The sequence below is a fragment of the Elgaria multicarinata genome, chromosome 4 (genome assembly GCF_023053635.1).
Source record: "Elgaria multicarinata webbii isolate HBS135686 ecotype San Diego chromosome 4, rElgMul1.1.pri, whole genome shotgun sequence".
NCBI lineage: Eukaryota > Metazoa > Chordata > Lepidosauria > Squamata > Anguidae > Elgaria > Elgaria multicarinata.
This window is the reverse complement of record NC_086174.1, coordinates 12,784,350-12,802,748: the sequence shown is the minus strand read 5'-3', so window position 1 is coordinate 12,802,748 and position 18,399 is coordinate 12,784,350. Positions and strand designations below refer to the sequence as shown.

General features: G+C 43.7%; 1 protein-coding gene across 1 annotated transcript in view; it reads left to right on the top strand.

Annotated features, from left to right (window-relative positions):
- Positions 1–616: 616 nt before the first annotated feature.
- Positions 617–18,399, top strand: part of VRK2 (VRK serine/threonine kinase 2) — a 74,809-nt gene continuing 57,026 nt past the window's right edge. Inside the window, 4 exon segments of the mRNA XM_063123805.1 lie at positions 617–752; positions 13,952–14,007; positions 16,413–16,482; positions 17,238–17,325. Of these exon segments, the coding sequence (XP_062979875.1) occupies positions 617–752; positions 13,952–14,007; positions 16,413–16,482; positions 17,238–17,325 (350 nt within the window).

Genomic DNA, 18,399 nt, shown 5'->3' with positions numbered 1-18,399 from the left:
AACAGGTTTCCCAGCTTGGTTCCCTCTAGATGTTTTGGTCAATCGTTCCTGATCATTGACCATATAGGCTGTGGCTGATGGGAGTTGTGGCTCAAAACAATTTGAGGGCACAAGATTGGAGAAGGCTGCCTTGCAACATATCTTGTTCAGCGAGTCTTGCTGCCTCTTTTTGCCTTGGAAAAAAACAAATCAACGAATCCTTACAGAACAACTCTTCTCCTTGAGTTGCTGTCTTTTCCCTCCAGGTCTTGCTTTCTATGTCTTTGGAAGCAGTCTAGCAAACAGAAATTAAGCAGGGTGAGTCTTTTCCCACCCATTATCTCAATCCTCGGAAAAGCTTCCCCTCCTAAGTTTCTAGGTGTCGGGCTGCTGTTAAACACACATGGAAGCAGGAATGGAGAAGCCACAATCCTGGTTCTGTTGTGTTTCAAGATGGGAAAGAAGTTGGGTTACCAGTTACTTGGCTACCAAGTCCAGGGAAATACCAAGTCCATTCAGAAAACATGAACGATTGACTTTAATATGTATACACACACACCCATATGAGAAGGGTATGGGAAAACATCCTATGCTACTTTTTCTAACTCTTGTCTTTTTTCTTCCCCATTAAGGCGTGATGCCTCCTAAAAGGCAAGGAAAGTACAACCTCCCCATTCCTCTTCAAGAAGGAGTAATACTGAGAGATACTGAAAAGAGGGAGTGGAGACTAGGTCGTAAGATTGCCCAGGGAGGATTTGGGCTGATCTACTTAGGTAACGTATATATTGTAACCAGGGGTAATTCCAGGTAAAGAAATAGTTTGAGGGAGGGAAGGAGTGGCAAAGACCATTATTGGGGCAAGGAGGATTTTGCTGTACAAATATACTGGGGGTGAAACCTTGTGTGCACTTGGAGTAGCGGAAAATAGTTTTGGCAGGGCGGGGGAGTTTGCTACTCATTATAACTAGAAAGATGATCCTGTTTTGCTGTTTCGTTTTGGCTGGGGAGGTGTAAAAAGCAGTGCTTTGGCATAACTTAAAGAATTACGTATTTATGATGCCTTCCATCCCCTTCTCCATTTTTGCTTCGAAACAGTACCCAAGAGTGGCCCAAAACTCCAGCCAGGCATGCGTGTGGTTCTGTATAAATGATTGATTCAGTATTGATTGTATTGCCGTCCTACCTTTCCTTCCAAGGGTGTTGTGAATGGGAATTAGCTAATTATATCCTCATAACAACCCTGTGAGGCAGGCTACGCCAAGTTGAGTGGATGATCCGCCGAAGGTCACCCATTGAGCTACATGGCTGGACAAAGATTTGAACCCAGGTCTCTCTGGGCTGCACCAAACATTCTGTGCACCGTACCGTACTGATGTTCTGGTCAGAAAGTGACTTTTAAAACTGAAGTTGATTGCCTGACCTCAGATGGTGGAGGTATGTAGCGGAGAGCCACTAACAGGAGCATATGTTTTGAGGATGTGCGTATTTATTTATTTATTTATTACGTTTCTATACCGCCCAATATTATTATTATTATTATTTATTTATTTATTTATTGCATTTTTATACCGCCCAATAGCCGAAGCTCCCTGGGCAGTTCACAAAAACTAAAACAATTCAAAGTGTAAAACAAACAGTATAAAAACATGAGATAAAATACACATTAAAACGAATTAAAACACACCATACATGATTAAAACCTCCTGAAAACATTCTAAAATTTCACTGGAAGGCCTGCCGGAATAGATCAGTCTTTATTGCTTTTTTAAATTTTAAAAGACTGTCAAGTTGACGAATCTCCTCCGGCAGGCCATTCCACAGTCTGGGAGCAGCAGAAGAGAAGGTCCTCTGGGTAACAGTTGTTAATCTAGTTTTTGCTAGCTGAAGTGGATTCTTCCCAGAGGAGCTGAGTGTGCGGGGCAGATTGTAAGGGAGAAGGAGATCCCGCAGGTAGCCTGGACCCAAACCATGTAGGGCTTTAAAGGTAATAACCAACACTTTGTACTTTGCCCGGAAACTAATCGGCAGCCAGTGAAGAGATTTTAAGACTGGTGTAATGTGGTCACCCCTAGGTGTACCAGTGACCAGCCTGGCTGCAATATTTTGGACTTATTGAAGTTTCCGGACTAGGCACAGAGGTAGCCCCATGTAGAGCGCATTACAGAAGTCAAGCCTCAAAGTTACCAGTGCGTGCATTACCGTCTTTAGGTCTTCCAACTCTAGGAAGGGCGCAGCTGGCGTATCAGCCGAAGCTGATAGTAGGCACTCCTGGCCGTCGCATCTATCTGGGCTGTCATTTGGAGCGACGGATCCAGAAGCACCCCCAAGCTGCGAACACAGTCTTTCAGGGGGAGTGTAACGCCATCCAGAACCGGTTGGCACACCTTCAAACCTAGGTTGTGGCCTTTGACAGCGAGCACCTCTGGGCGGTTCACAAAAATTAAAACCATTCAAAGTATAACACAACAGTATAAAACCAAAATATAAAATACAATATAAAAGCTCAACCAGATAAAAACAGCAGCAATGCAAAATTACAAATTTAAAACACCAAGTTAAAATTTATTTATAGACTGTTAAAATGCTGGGAGAATAAAAAGGTCTTCAGCTGGCGTTTAAAGGCATATAATGTAGGTGCCAAGCGAACCTCCTTAGGGAGCTCATTCCACAGCCGGATGCCACAGCAGAGAAGGCCCTCCTCCTGGTAGCCACCTGCCTCACTTCCTTTGGCAGGGGCTCGCAGAGAAGGACCCCTGAGGATGACCTTAGGGTCTGGGCAGGTACATATGGGAGGAGGCGTTCCTTCAGATAGCCTGGCCCCAAGCTGTTTAGGGCTTTAAATGTTAATACCAGCACTTTGAATCGGGCCCGGACCTGGACTGGCAGCCAATGAAGCTGGAAAAGGACTGGCGTCATAGAAGGTGATCCTTTTGATGCCCAGGTCTCCAGTCACTTAGCACTTTAAAGGTATCCGCTAGCCCTCTGTACTGTGCTTGGAAATGGACTAACCTGCAATGTGTCCTTTTCCACAGTGGTAAGATAAATAACCCTAAAGCTGTTCCAGGTGAGCAGTTCAACGTTTAATTTTGTACTCACTGAAGTTTCAGAGACATCTACAAAGGCTGCACCACACACAACACGCGGCAGACGTCTTAAGTTAGAGGTTACCAGAGGGTCATAGCCTGCACACCAGCCTGATCTGGTGGAATACTCTTGTGCGCCGTGCATGCCATTTGGGCCTGCAGTGACAGTGCTGGGTCAGTTAGTAGCATCCCAGATTGCAAACCTTATTATTATTATTATTATTATTAATATTTATTTATATAGCACCATCAATGTACATGGTGCTGTACAGATAACACAGTAAATAGCCAGACCCTGCCGCATAGGCTTACAATCTAATAAGTTGTAGTAAACAATAAAGAGGGAAGGAGAATGCGAACAGGCACAGGGAAGTGTAAACAGGCACCGGGTAGGGTGAAGCTAACAGTATAGAGTCAGAACAAACTCAATATTTGAAGGCTATAGGGAAAAGAAAAGTTTTTAGCTGAGTTTTAAAAGCAGTGATTGAGTTTGTAGTTCTCAAGTGTTCTAGAAGAGCGTTCCAGGCGTAAGGGGCAGCAGAAGAAAAAGGACGAAGCCGAGTAAGGGAAGTGGAGGTCCTTGGGCAGGCGAGAAGCATGGCATCAGAGGAGCGGAGAGCACGAGCGGGGCGATAGTGTGAGATGAGAGAGGAGAGATAGGCAGGAGCTAGACCGTGAAGAGCTTTGAAGGTCAGCAGGAGAAGTTTATATTGGATTCTGGAGTGAATTGGAAGCCAATGAAGAGATTTCAGAAGTGGAGTGACATGGTCAGAGCGGCGGGCCCGGAAGATGATCTTAGCGGCAGAGTGGTGGACAGAGACCAGCGGGCTGATGTGAGACGAAGGAAGGCCAGAGAGAAGAAGGTTGCAGTAGTCCAGCCGAGAGATAACCAGTGCGTGAACGAGAGTCTTGGCAGAAGAGACAGACTGGTCCCCTCTTGATGTTTTGGACTAAGAACATAAAAAGAGCCATCCTGGGTCCATCTAGACCGTCATTCTGTTCACACAGTAGCAAACCAGCTCTTGACAAGGACACGGTGCAATAGCACCCTCCTGCCCATGTTCCCCAGAAACTGGTGTATATGGGCTTTCTGCCTCTGATGCTGGAGTTAGCACATAGCCATCAGGACTAGTAGCCATTGATAGCCTTCTTCTCCAGGAATTTATCCAACCCCCTTTTAAAGCCATCCAAATTGGTGACCACCGCTGCCTCTTGTGGTAGCAAATTCCATAGTTTAACTATAGTTTAATTGTGTGAAGAAGTCCTTCCTTTTATCTGTCCTGAATCTCCCACCAATCAGCTTCATGGGATGACCCCATTGGGATCTAGTATTTCAAGAGAGGGAGAAAAATGTCTCCCTATCCACATTCTCCACACCATGCATAATTTTGAACACCTCTATCATGTCTCCCCTTAGCCTCCTTTCCCCCCAAGCTAAACAATCCCAGCTGTTGTAACCTTCCCACATAGGGGAGATGCTCCAGCCCCTTGATCATTTTAGTTGCCCTTTTCTGCCCTTTTTAGAATTCCTATAAACTCTGACCGTTGCCCACCCTCCACCCCTGCTTTAGAAAGAGGTCAGCCCCACCCAGAGTAGATGGAGCACAACCTCCTCAATCCGACGTACTACCAACCGTACCTCCATCTTCTCAGGATTGAGGTTCAGTTTATTGTCCCTCTTCCTGTCCGTTGCTGATCCCAGACGTTCGATTCAGCACTTTTTGCAAAGTATAAAGCTGGAAGGCATCAGCTCATACTGCTAAGAACACTCAATCTCTGAATGATTTCACCTGTTTTCATGCAAAGATTACTGCAGACGTTGACTGCAGATAGGAAATCAGAAGACGTTTACTTCTTGGGAGGAGAGCAATGACAAATCTCGATAAAATAGTTAAGAGCAGAGACACCACACTGACAACAAAGGTCCGCATAGTTAAAGCAATGGTATCCCCCGTAGTAACCTATGGCTGCGAGAGCTGGACCATAAGGAAAGCTGAGTGAAGGAAGATAGATGCTTTTGAACTGGGGTGTTGGAGGAAAATTCAGAGAGTGCCTTGGACTGCAAGAAGATCAAACCAGTCCATACTCCAGGAAATAAAGCCAGACTGCTCACTTGAGGGAATGGTATTAAAGGCAAAACTGAAGTACTTTGGCCACATAATGAGAAGACAGGATACCCTGGAGAAGAGGCTGATGCTAGGGAAAGTGGAAGGCAAAAGGAAGAGGGGCCGACCAAGGGCAAGATGGAGGGATGATATTCTGGAGGTGACAGACTTGACCTTGTGGGAGCTAGGGGTGGCAACGGACGACAGAAAGCTCTGGCGTGGGCTGGTCCATGAAGTCACGAAGAGTCGGAAACGACTGAACAAATAAACAACAAATTGGAGTATGGATGAAAATGTGGCTTTCTGTGGAACTCAGTCCTGAACATGCCCACAGGGCTGAGTTGTAGTCGCCCTGTCACCAGCACTGTCTTTTGGAATCGGCCATCCAAGCAGGATCCGAACCCCATCCGGAAGCTTAAGCATTGCTGAAAACATTGAAAGCTATTGGCATTGTGTGAGAGCAGTCTTCCTTCAGATGTGTTGAGGTGCCACTCCCTTACACGGCTTGGGACCACAATACCTGATGGAATGCCTCTCCTGACATGAGCCTACCCGTACACTGTGCTCAACATCTAAGGTCCTCCTCCGAGTGCCTACTCCAAGGGAAGCTTGGAGGATGGCAACAAGGGAGAGGGCCTTTTCAGTGGTGGCCCCCCAATTGTGGAATGATCTCCCCGATGAGGCTCGCCTGGTGCCAACATTGTTATCTTTTCAGTGTCAAGTCAAGACCTTTCTCTTCTCCCAGGCATTTAACAGCATTTAACAACATATGCTAAGTTTTTTTTTTAATGGACCCCAGAACTGTTGTTGTTTAAAATGGATACTGTTTTATACTGTTGTTTTATACTTTTTTGAGAGTTTTAAATTCTGTATACTTTTTTTTTTTTTAATGTCCACTGTTTTAACTTTTGTAAACTGCCCAGAGAGCTTTGGCTATGGGGTGGTATATAAATTTAATGAATAAATAAATATAAATAAATTCCCACCCGGTATGGCCATTAGCTGGGAATTATGGGAGTTCCAGGCTAACACATCTGGAGGGCCCACAAATGTGTTAGGGTTCCCTTATGCTAGCGCAATGTAATTTATGTTGGTGCTAGTATCTGATTGGATACTCTCCCTGGAATAGTTGGGTTCTGTGATGTCTATAAATGATGCAGCTTTGCACGATGGTTTTTCAGTTTCATAGCATTTTGCATTTCTCCTATTTTGCATAATTCTGGTTTTACAAATTGTTAGGGAAGGGGTTTTGTACTGAAACAGTACTCTCAGCCCCTGGAAATCGTATTTTGCTGTGCTTCAGCAGGCGTTGTTGTGTGCACTTTCAAGTCATTTCAAGTGTTACCGCATGCTATCTCTTGAAGTTTCTCTGCCTGGTTATGAAAGACTGCCAAATTGCTGTTTGATTCTATGCCTGTGATTTTGTATTTTGTATGGGTAAATGCCTCTTTTGATCTTTCTGATTTCTGGGTATTTGTGTGTCTGTTGTTATAGTTATCAATACTTCTGGCAAGTTGTTCAATCTGCATCACTTTCAAGCCCAACTTCATAACCATAATGACTAGAATCTTTTGAAATGAACGCTGAGATTCTGTTTATTTTACTTACTTTATTTATTACATTTATATACCGCCCCATAGCCGAAGCTCTCTGGGCGGTTGACAAAGATTAAAAACATTGAACGTTAAAAACAAAAGCATAAAGGCTTAAAAATAGACAATCTCATTTAAACACAACTGTTGTGGGGGTCAGTTAAGAAAAGAAAATCTCAGCATACGCTGTTAAATGCCTGGGAGATTCTCAGGAAAGTTGCTTCTAGTCTTGTGCAGAATTGTTCTTGTGCAGAACAACCCAGGCTGTTTTTCAAGGAGGTGGTCTCATTTGGTCTCTGTCTCTGATGATCCTTAATCGATGCAACTGATTAAGGAGACCAATGGCAGGGATGCAAGCCAGTGGGTTGGAAAGAGGTATCCACAGATGTTTTGTTCTTGGGTCACCATAAGGAGACACGCAATTCGCCGGGCAATTCACTAGGATCTTTGTTCCTTAAATTGGCATCGAGTTGTGGCACTGGCAGCGTTGTGGAGGTTACTCCTGAACTTATCTCTTAATTGGCATCTAGGCCCTGTTGAAACTGGCAGGGCCACCTTCTGGATTGGGCACGGAGACAGGAGAGCAGATGGTCAGGAGCTGTGTTATGCCAGAAGCCACCATGCATAGCGCAGTTAAGCATTCCAAAGCCCAGAGGGACATCCAGAAACGCCGAAGCGCATCACTTTTGCTCCTAAGGTTAAAGTCAGCTCTGAAAGTCAAACATGAGTTTCCATCGGTGCAAAAGAGGCAACTTTGATATTAATATTTAGGATACTAATAGCGGCTACTCAGAAATAAACATTGGCAGCGTTCTACTCTCTGGGCTTGATTAAAAACTATATAGACCCTTTAATATGGAATTAATTTCGAGATGGGAATAAGATGCTCTGACTTGTTCCCCTAGGAGTACAGACTTAGAACAGCCTTCGATTTATAGAATATGCAAGGAACAGGAAATGCTAGTGCCTTCTGCTTATTTCCTCTCCTTTTCTTCCTTTTTTCTCCCTATTCCTATGCAAACTTCCACATCATCTACTTGGGGCTGCTTTTGGAGGCTATTCAGAAACTGCAACTGGTTGGGTATGCGTTTCCAAGTGCAATTTGTATTGTCCTTTAATGCCCTTCGTGGTCTCGATCTACTTTGGGAGAACCTTGGAACAAAGGAATATAGGAAGCTGCTTCATCCTGAGTCTGACCATTGGTCCATCTAGCCCAGTATTGTCTACACTGACTGGCAGCGGCTCTTCTGCATGCAAAGCATGTGCTCAGTCGCACTGAGCTATGGCCCCTTCATCCATATGAGAAGCCACCAGGGCAGTAAACAATAAAATAATAATAATAAAAAACCTGCCGGGTTAAAAGACCATAAGCTAAGGCTACCATACGTTGGTCCAAACTCCACAAAGTCAGGCAGTTGGAAGTTGAGGTTCATGCCTTAGCTAACATGCCCCGTGATCAGCCATGATGTTGTACAATGTCACAAATTATGCTTCTTTACAACTTACCCTCCATGTACCCACACTTTTCCTGGGTCTCCCATTCCCAAATCCAGATTGGGAGGATGGAGTGCCTGGGACCAGCAAAAAGGCTCCACATTGTCCTGGTCCTGTATTGAAGTATGAAGCTTCTGAGCCTTACTGTATTGCTAGAGGAATCCTACTGTGAGGTGATCCATGCCAGCTTGTTTACATCAGTAGCTTGCAGGATGGATTCTTCTTGCGCCCCTCTCCATCCTTATTCTTGCATCCCTCACTGCCTTCTGCCTCTGTATGGGAGACCAACCGGAAGAAAGGCGGGATATAAATAATAAATATTGATTAAATTAAAATGTAAAATACTCTGACTAGGTATTGGGCTAGATGTGCCAAAGATTTGTGACTTGGTATAAGATAGACGTCCATCTGCTTCCTGGTGCAGAAAGGCCCTAAGTATCTCTTCTCTGTTCCTTCTCTTCTATAAAGCAGGCAACTGTGAAGGCCATAGGGGGCAGTTCCAGAAACTGGACTTGGCACCTGCATTTCTCTAACCCATAGTTCCCAAAATCAGATGACCTAGGGCTTTAGGAAGTGCTTGAGGCTGAAGCTTTTCACTGTCTAGCTCCTTCCTATCTCTCCTCTCTCATCTCACACTATTGCCCCGCTCGTGGTATTTGCTCCTCTAATGCCATGTTTCTCGCCTGCCCAAGGGTCTCTACTTCCCTTGCTCGGCTTCGTCCATTTTTTTCTGCTGCCCCTTATGCCTGGAACGCTCTTCCAGAACATTTGAGAACTACAAGTTCAACCGCAGCTTTTAAAGCTCAGCTAAAAACTTTTCTTTTTCCTAAAGCTTTTAAAATTTGATTTTGTTCTGACTTTATACTGTTAGTTTTACCCTACCCAGTGCCTGTTTACCCTACCCTGTGCCTGTTTACCCTACCCAGTGCCTGTTTACCCTACCCTGTGCCTGTTTGCTTTCTCTTCCCCTCCTTATTGTTTTATTATGGTTTTATTAGAATGTAAGCCTACGCGGCAGGGTCCCGCTATTTACTGTTTTACTCTGTACAGCACCATGTACATTGATGGTGCTATATAAATAATAATAATAATAATAATAATAATAATAATAATAATGGCAGGAGGAGGTCACACCATACTGCCTGCTGATCATATGGGCCTGATCCTCTTTGAGGCGTTACCATGCACAGGCCTGGGTACATCACTCACTCTGGCCCCAGTTTTGTATTCCCTGGCAGAAGGTTCCTAATGCATCGTTTATCCTAGCTATAAAAATAATAATAATATAACCCTGTTCAGATGACACGCTAAGCCACAGTGCTTTGGGGCTAAACTTAGCATGTCGTGTGAACTATTCCTACCCATGGTGGCTATGTAACCATGGTTTAAACATGCTCACTGCCCATTTGCTGCAAAAGAGTTAGCAGCCTAACCATGGCTTAGCATGTTGTCTGAACAGGCCCTATATAAACTGTATTATATTATCGAGAGCCAGTGTGGTGTAGTGGCTAAGGTGTTGGACTGGGAGTCGGGAGATCCGGGTTCTAGTCCCCACTCGGCCATGGAAACCCACTGGGCGACTTTGGGCCAGTCACAGACTCTCAGCCCAACCCACCTCACAGGGTTGTTGTTGTTGTTGTTGTGAGGATAACATAGAGAGGAAGAGGATTATGTAGGCCGCCTTGGGTTCCTTGGAGGAAAAATGGCGGGATATAAATGTAATAAATAAAAATAAATATTATGTCCTTAACCTGCTTTTCCTTGGCAGAGCTGAGATGTGCTTAAATGGGGCTCCTTTTTGTCTCCCATTCTAACGCTGATCAGCTTCATGCCCACTTCATTTCAGTGGTGCTACAGCATCAGCTGTTTTGAGCTCTTTGCCGCACTGGTTTGGATGCAAACGGAAGCAAGAGCGGGGAGGGTTTGCAGGAGGCATGAGTTGCGGACGAGGAAAACCATGAAAGCAGTTTCTTTGTGCAAGAGACAAGTGTTGTTTTTTTCTTCAGATTATTTTAACTTTGTTTGTACTTCACGGTCCTGAAATATGTCTACAAATCACGGATACTGCGATGTTAGCGTGTAAACTAAGCTCAAAGGAAATTATTACTTTTCAAATTTTCATAACCGTTGGATTTTTTTTTAAAACCACCACCACGCACACACAAATCCACTTTCTTGAGGCCGTACGTGTTCGCAAAACGAGCGTCTGTTGCCAAAAGCTCCAGCAGTAGCAATGAGATCAGCTGCGGACAGGAGTTGGGAATTCTATTTAATTGCCAGTTGGCACCGTTTCCGCCCTCCCCGCTGGGCAAACTTTGCGTTGCAAACCTGACTCCCTAAGATCTACTGCGGAGGCTTTCTCCATTATTCCAAGAGATGATGGCCACAAAAGCGAGCCGTCCTACGTGATCGCTGGCAGGCACCAACTGGCAAGCCAAACCAGCAAGTTACTTTGTCGGACTTCTGGGTGCTGTGGTGGCAGGCTGTCAGCGAGCAAGGGGAGGAAAATGCAATTTCCTCCAGAAGTGTGCTCTACGGTTACTTTCGCTTATTGAAACTAATAAAAGCGGCGGGGCGGGGAGTGTTGCAGCTTAGTGGCAGAGTACATAGAATCATAGAATAGTAGAGTTGGAAGGGGCCTATAAGGCCATTGAATCCAACTCCCTGCTCAATGTAGGAATCCACTCTAAAGCATCCCTGACAGATGGTTGTCCAGCTGCCTCTTGAAGGCCTCTAGTGTGGGAGAGCCCACAACCTCCCTAGGTAACTGATTTCATTGTTGTACTGCTCTAACATTCAGGAAGTTTTTCCTGATGTCCACCTGGAATCTGGCTTTCTTTAACTTGAGCCCGTTATTCCGTGTCCTGCACTCTGGGAGGATCGAGAAGAGATCCTGGCCCTCCTCTGAGTGACAACCCTTTAAGTATTTGAAGAGTGCTATCATGTCTCCCCTCAATCTTCTCTTCTCCAGGCTAAACATGCCCAGTTCTTTCAGTCTCTCTTCATAGGGCTTTGTTTCCAGACCCCTGATCATCCTGGTTGCCCTCCTCTGAACACGCTCCAGCTTGTCTGCGTCCGTCTTGAATTGTGGAGCCCAGAACTGGACGCAAAACTCTAGATGAGGCCTAACCAGGGCCGAATAGAGAGGAACCAGTACCTCACGTGATTTGGAAGCTATACTTCTATTATTGCAGCCCAAAATAGCTTTTGCCTTTCTTGCAGCCATATCGCACTGTTGGCTCATATTCAGCTTGTGATCTACAACAATCCCAAGGTCCTTCTCGTTTGTAGTATTGCTGAGCCAAGTATCCCCCATCTTGTAACTGCATTTGGTTTCTATTTCCTAGATGTAGAACTTGGCATTTATCCCTGTTAAATTTCATTCTGTTATTTTCAGCCCATGGCCTGCGTGTCAAAGCTCCTTGACTTTGCCTCTGGGTAGAAGGGCTGCGGGAGACCAGTTGGAATAAACAGTGCCAGGATAGATGGGCCCAATGTCTGACTTAATACAAGACAGGTTCATGTAGGTTTCATTTCATGAATTAAGGTTGCAGTGCAAGTAAAGGCAGTCATTGGAGTTTAGTATAAAGGGTTTCAATCGGGCAAAGTGGAAAGAAACATCTGGTTGGGAAAGGTTGCATAGGGCAAGGATGGCTAGTTTCTTAAGCCCGGGGGATGGGGTGGCAATGTATGAGCTATTCTACATGGGGTTGTTAATTGGCTGTACCTACTTTTGGTTCATCCCAGAATTGAGATCTGAGCACTACACAAAGAGATTTTCTTTTCTTGCTTTCCCACTATATAACCTCTAGGTGGCACTGTAGTACAGCAGAATGGTGCAAATGCCCCGTAAAAATGGTTTCTTTCGCTTTCACAATTGAATGCCACATTTTTTCCTGCTTTAAAAAAATGTTTCTGAAAACACTGTTAGGTACAGAAGTGAAACTGGATGGTAATGACATTGTCTAAAGAACCCATAAACAACCATGAGTAAGGACTGATGAGCACAAGATAACTGCTTCATGCAGAAAGGCTCTATGTTCTAGCACTCAGCTGCTTGCAGGCTGGTTCATCAAGTTGGTATAGTCAAATCTGGCTTGAGTTGTTCAGTTTACACACTTTGTTTACATTCTCTGAAGAGACTTTCCAAGCTTTGATCAAAACCTAGTCCTTGGGAAGTTGCATGGTGAGCATTCATGCCAGGTGCTAGCCAGGTGAGAAGAAGTTGGTGTAACAAGAGGTGGAAGAGAATGTTTTTGTGAGTATAAGTGGCAGTCATGGCATCATAGGTGGAAGAAACAATGGTTGGAATTGATGCACTTAGGATAAAGCAAGTGTGGATTGTGTCAGGGGAATCCCAGTGTATCTTCAGTGTGCTGTCATTGCCTATGTTCGGATGAAGATTGGGGAACAAGTAGTGTTGTGTTTCCCTACTCTGCTCCACCGTACTTGGTGAAGAACCAAATGTGGAGTGTGGACGGAGATGGAAGCCAGTTATTGATCCTGGAGCCTCTATTGATATCTCCCACAATAGACGGCAGCTGTATCACGGCTATAAAGGCAGGTGCAATTGATCATAGACCTATGATGCAGAAGAGTGAGGACACGTCCTTCTTAGGCCTAGATGTTTTCAGGTACAGGAGCCATGTTCCCCCTAGAGGTCACCCTCTGCTGTGCCACGTTCATTGGGTGACTTTGGTTGGCAAGCTGCCAATTTCTTAGCCTTGCTTTTCACTTTGTAAAAACAGGCATAAAAAGAACAGTAGGGATTTATCTCAGAAAGTGGTCATGAAGAAAGCAAGGTGAAGCCTACAAATGTAAATATCTGAAATTATTTCAGCCGTTTTCAGCTCCTAGTAAACAGTGAGAAGATACATTAAAGATGTGTGGGTGTGGGTGTACACACACAAGAGTATCTAGTGTTGGTCTTAGTTAGAATAAACCTATTGAAATGAATGCATTTCAATAGGTTTAGAGCAGTACGACAATGGAACCAGTTACCTAGGGAGGTTGTGGACTCTCCCACACTAGAGGCCTTCAAATGGCAGCTGGACAATCATCTGTCAGGGATGCTTTAGGGTGGATTCCTGCATTGAGCAGGGGGTTGGACTCGATGGCCTTGTAGGCCCCTTCCAACTCTGCTGTTCTATGATTCTAATATTCGATACTACTCTGGGCTCATCTACACCAAGCAGCATGTTCCACTATAAAAGTGGTATGAAAGTGTTATATAAAAGGCAGGAGCCACACTTCTGCTCTATAGCGGTATTGAAGTGCACTGGCAAATGTTGGGGCCCGTGACACATCTACACCAAGCAGGATATAGTGGTATGAAAGCGGTATGTGTCATGGGCCCCAACAGTTGTCAGTGCACTTCAATACTGTTATAAAGCAGTAGTGTGGCTCCTGCCTCTTATATACCGCTTTCATAGTGGAATATCCTGCTTGGTGTAGATGAGCCCTGTGTGGTGTGTGTGTCTGTGTGTATAATTTTGTTCACTACTAAAGAGGTATCAATGCTACTATAAGCCAAGTAAAAGCATGGCTTTTTAATAAAGCTTTTAATGGTTAAATTCACCTGGCTTGCTCATTGTTTTTAACTGTTTTAACTGTTTTTACTGCTAGTGATATACGGCGGGATGCAAACGTTTTAAATAAATAACCTTTTTCTTCTTCCCACTTACATTCTGTCTTTCAGCATCCCCTCGCCTTGATATTCCAGTAGACAACAGTGCGGTGCATGTTATTAAAGTGGTAATTTTCATACCTTTTTCTTTTTTTTAAAAAAAGAATAGCATTAACTTCCTTGGCACAAGGGTGTAAGTTTCAATCATAGAATCATAGAACAGCAGAGTTGGAAGGGGCCTACAAGGCCATCGAGTCCAACCCCCTGCTCAATGCAGGAATCCACCCTAAAGCATCCCTGACAGAGGGTTGTCCAGCTGCCTCTTGAAGGCCTCGAGTGTGGGACAGCCCACAACCTCCCTAGGTAACTGATTCCATTGTCGTACTGCTCTAACAGTCAGGAAGTTTTTCCTGATGTCCAACTGGAATCTGGCTTCCTTTAATTTGAGTCCATTATTCCGTGTCCTGCACTCTGGGAGGATCGAGAAGAGGTCCTGGCCCTCCTCTGTGTGACAACCTTTGAAGTATTTGAAGAGTGCTATCATGTCTCCCCTCAATCTTCTCTTCTCCAGGCTAAACATGCCCAGTTCTTTTAGTCTCTCTTCATAGGGCTTTGTTTCCAGACCCCTGATCATCCTGGTTGCCCTCTAACAGCATTACATAACTTCCTCTTGTGACTTGTCGTCTTCATATTCATCCATACTGGATGTAATAGTATTCAGTATATGTAACAGTAGTCATCCATACTGAAGTAATAGTTCCTATTCCAGTTTTACACTTAACCTCTTGCAAGGATGCAGAATCCAAGCTGGCAAGAAGTATGAGATGCTCAAGTCATCTTGTGCCGTGTGGGTGTTGGTGGCTGGCTGAGCTGGCTGCCCTGTGTTCACTTGTAAATATTTTGTATATATTTTGTGATGCTGTTTTACATTCAGGATGTCCTTCATATATTTGAATGCAGCCTCCTCTTTGCATATCTTCACCGCCACGTAGCATCTTGCAGCCTTTCCCAATCCTGGTGCTCCCCAGAAGGTCTGGATTACCACTCTACCACCATCCCTGACCTGGCTAGCTGGGGCTGATGTTGTAGTCCAAAATATTTGCAGGGCACTGCACGGGAGAAGACCGTATCATAAACGAGAGCTCCGGCTATTGGGCAGTATAGAAATGTAATAAATAAATAAATAAATAAATAAACAATTAGAGGATGTTTGCAAATGTAGGGATGGAGGGAAGGAGACCTTGGACAAAGGCATCCTGGATACCGTAGAAACTGGGCTAGAAAATGGATGCAGTTTGGTTGAGCTGTGGACCACCAACTCTGTAGTCAATATGGAAGGGTACATTACTAAAGTCCTGTCAGGTCTTCCTGGAGGGAAGAAGGCCTCTTCTCCCTTTCCCCTGTAATTGAGCCATATGCCCAAATCCCAGCATTTTTCAACTGCCCCCCCCCCCAATCTGTTGGACTACATCTCTGAGAATCTCAGGGATTCTGGGAGTTGTAGTCAAGTATGTCTGGAGGATACCAGGTTGGGGAAGGCTGCTCTAGCCCATAGAACTCAATGGGGGGGGGCACTGAGAAGTCATCTTGGGATACTTGTATAGCCTTTCCCTATGTTCTATTCCTTGGTCAGATTTACTATTTATTGTAACTTTATCCCACATTTACTCCAAGGAGTTCAGGCGGCGTGCACAGTTCTCCACTCCCTATTTATCATCAGAACAGTTGCTTGAGGAAGGTTTGGCTTAGAGGATGTGACTGGCCCAAGGTCTCCCTATGAGCTTCATAGCCTGAGTGGGGATTTGAATCCAGGACTCCCCTGTCCTAGTCTAACCACTGTAACGCAATGACCCTATAAATAGACAGATGCAAACATATACTCCCTTGCAGTTGTCTTGAAATGCGCAGCTCTAAGCCCTTTTGGGGTAGCTGGGTTGTCAAATAAAGAAAAGACTTATATGTTGCTCTGGCAGGTAATCAAAGGTTTGTGATGCAGAAAAGGCTTTTGGAAGCTTGAAAACAAGTATCTAAGCACCACGTTATTTGTTCTGCTAATTGTGTATCCATCTGTCAGGGATGCTTTAGGGTGGATTCCTGCATTGAGCAGGGGGTTGGACTCGATGGCCTTGTAGGCCCCTTCCAACTCTGCTATTCTATGATTCTATGTAGCCCCAGGACCACTCCACTCCTGAAAGGAGGATTAAAGCCTCCCCTTGAAATCCCTCTTATTTGTTTATTTTTTAAAAAAAAAAAAAGTGGGGGAGGAAAAGCCTCCATTGATGCCAAAGGAGTTTTTTTTTTCTTAATGCCCCTCAAGCACACAGGGGGTTGTTTTGGGGGAAAAACAGAGAGTGAAGTTTAATTCTCCCATCCCTGTGTATGGTGGTCCCAATCTGAATCAGGGTTACATGTGTTTACACTAGTGTGAAAAGGAAAAGCCTCAGCTGCAAGCGTAATGTGTAGTTTGGCTCTAAACTGTACTGATGAGCAGCATTAAAGAACCTGATGCACCTCTCTTGCTTTTAAAATACAGGAATACCTTGAAAATGGGCCCCTGTTTTCTGAGCTGAAATTCTACCAGCGAGCCGCAAAACAAGAGCACAGTAAGTCAGAGCAGCAGAGCAGCCCCAAGTCGACTTAGCATTTATACTGTCTTCAGGTTGAGTAATGGTCTTGCAAACACCTACCGGTCATTGAACCACAGGCTGCATTCAGACAACACAATAGTGTGTTAATAGTCAACTGCTTGGTTGATTACTGAGGGGGTACACAACATGATTATAATCAACTATGGTGTGGCTTAGGGCCAGCGGCGGCTATTAGTCAATGGTGTGTTGGATTGACACATCCCTCACTCTCTCTCCTGCCCCTTTCAGTCCTCCTGCCGGTATCCCATTAGCCATTGCAAATTCTGTGGGCTGGACTAGAGAGGCAGCCGCAACGTTGGTCACTCCTGTCAGGGGACTCCGTAGTTGCCAAAAATAACCAACTGTGTGCGACGAAATAGTCAGCAGTGCCCAATGCACAACACGGTAACCAACAGTTGTTGAAATAGTCAACTCTTAACAGCATTGGTTATTTGTGTTGGTTATTTTGTCCGAATAACCAAACGTAGTGTGAAAGAGTCCCAACAGACGACACGATAACCTACCGTTGACTGTTTAACCAACCGTTGGTTATTGTGTCATCTGAACCCAGTCACAATGTCTTTAGTACCCGCAAATATTGATATGTGCATTTTTATAACATTATTTTTTGAGAACAGATTAAAAAAACACTAAGAATCGAGGATGTTTCTTTTAGAAAAGAAAACTAATTTTTCAAAATGCTCTTCTTTTAAATTTTATCCTTTGGCCAGTCAAGAAGTGGATGAAGCTGAAACAGCTAGCCTTTTTGGGGATTCCTGTCTTCTGGGGATCAGGACAGGCTGAACATAATGGGAAGAGGTAAGGAAAACTTGCACACATGCGAAGGGAGAACGAGTAATAATATTCAGATTTGTCAACGGTCTTTGTTTTCTACCTTAGTTTATTTATTTATTTATTACATTTCTATACTCATTCTTCCTCTGGAACATGAATATCCCTTTTTCCTCCCCCAAACAGGAAAAGTGAGGAATTTTCTTTTTTCTTTTTAAAAAGATTTTATTAGTTTTCCAAAACAAAATCATCAAAGAGAAAAGAGAGAGAGAGAGATAAAGAATAAGAAAAAAAGAAAGAAGTTGATAAAAAGAAATACATTGAATTAAATCACATTTTTGACAGAGGATAGCACTCTTTTCATATTTTTTCCACTATTACTTTACAGTCTAAGATTTACATGGGATCCATAGTCTGCTTAGACATTTTCTTTATAATTCTTCTGTATGTCAAACTTAAGTTTAGTCTCTTTTCCATTATCTGACGAAAGGTTTTGACAAATACTGCTGTGTATTTATTTATTTGCTATATTTATATACTGCTCCCCATTCAGAATTTCGGAGTGATGAACAAATAAAATAAGAATAAAAACAAAATAAAAACCACATTAAAAGTACATTTCGACACCAGATAAAGACTTTCTCATTCTCCCAGTATTTTAACAGTTTTATTATATTTTTTTAACCTTGCTGATTTTAATCTGTATTTTAAATCTGTATAAATCTTTCTCTCACTGCTCGGTTTTACCCTGGTTGTGCTTTTATATATTATTTTGATTGTGCTTTTATACTGTTGTTTGTTTTATACTTTGATTTGTGTCTAATGCTTTTAACTTTTGTGAACCGCCCAGAGAGCTTCAGCTATTGGGCGGTATAGAAATGCAATAAATAAATAAATAAATAAAAATTATTTTTAAAAGAAACAAAGTGAAAAATGCCTATGATCCATATGTAGAATGAAGCCCTGCTGTGTTGTATAAAAGTCAGATATTTTGACTTTGCCCTTAGCTAGTTTCAGTTGGTATGTCAATTTTTCTGCCGTTGCTATTTGCCATAATTCCATATACCATAATTCCTGCGTTAAAAGCTCTGCAGTGGTCAT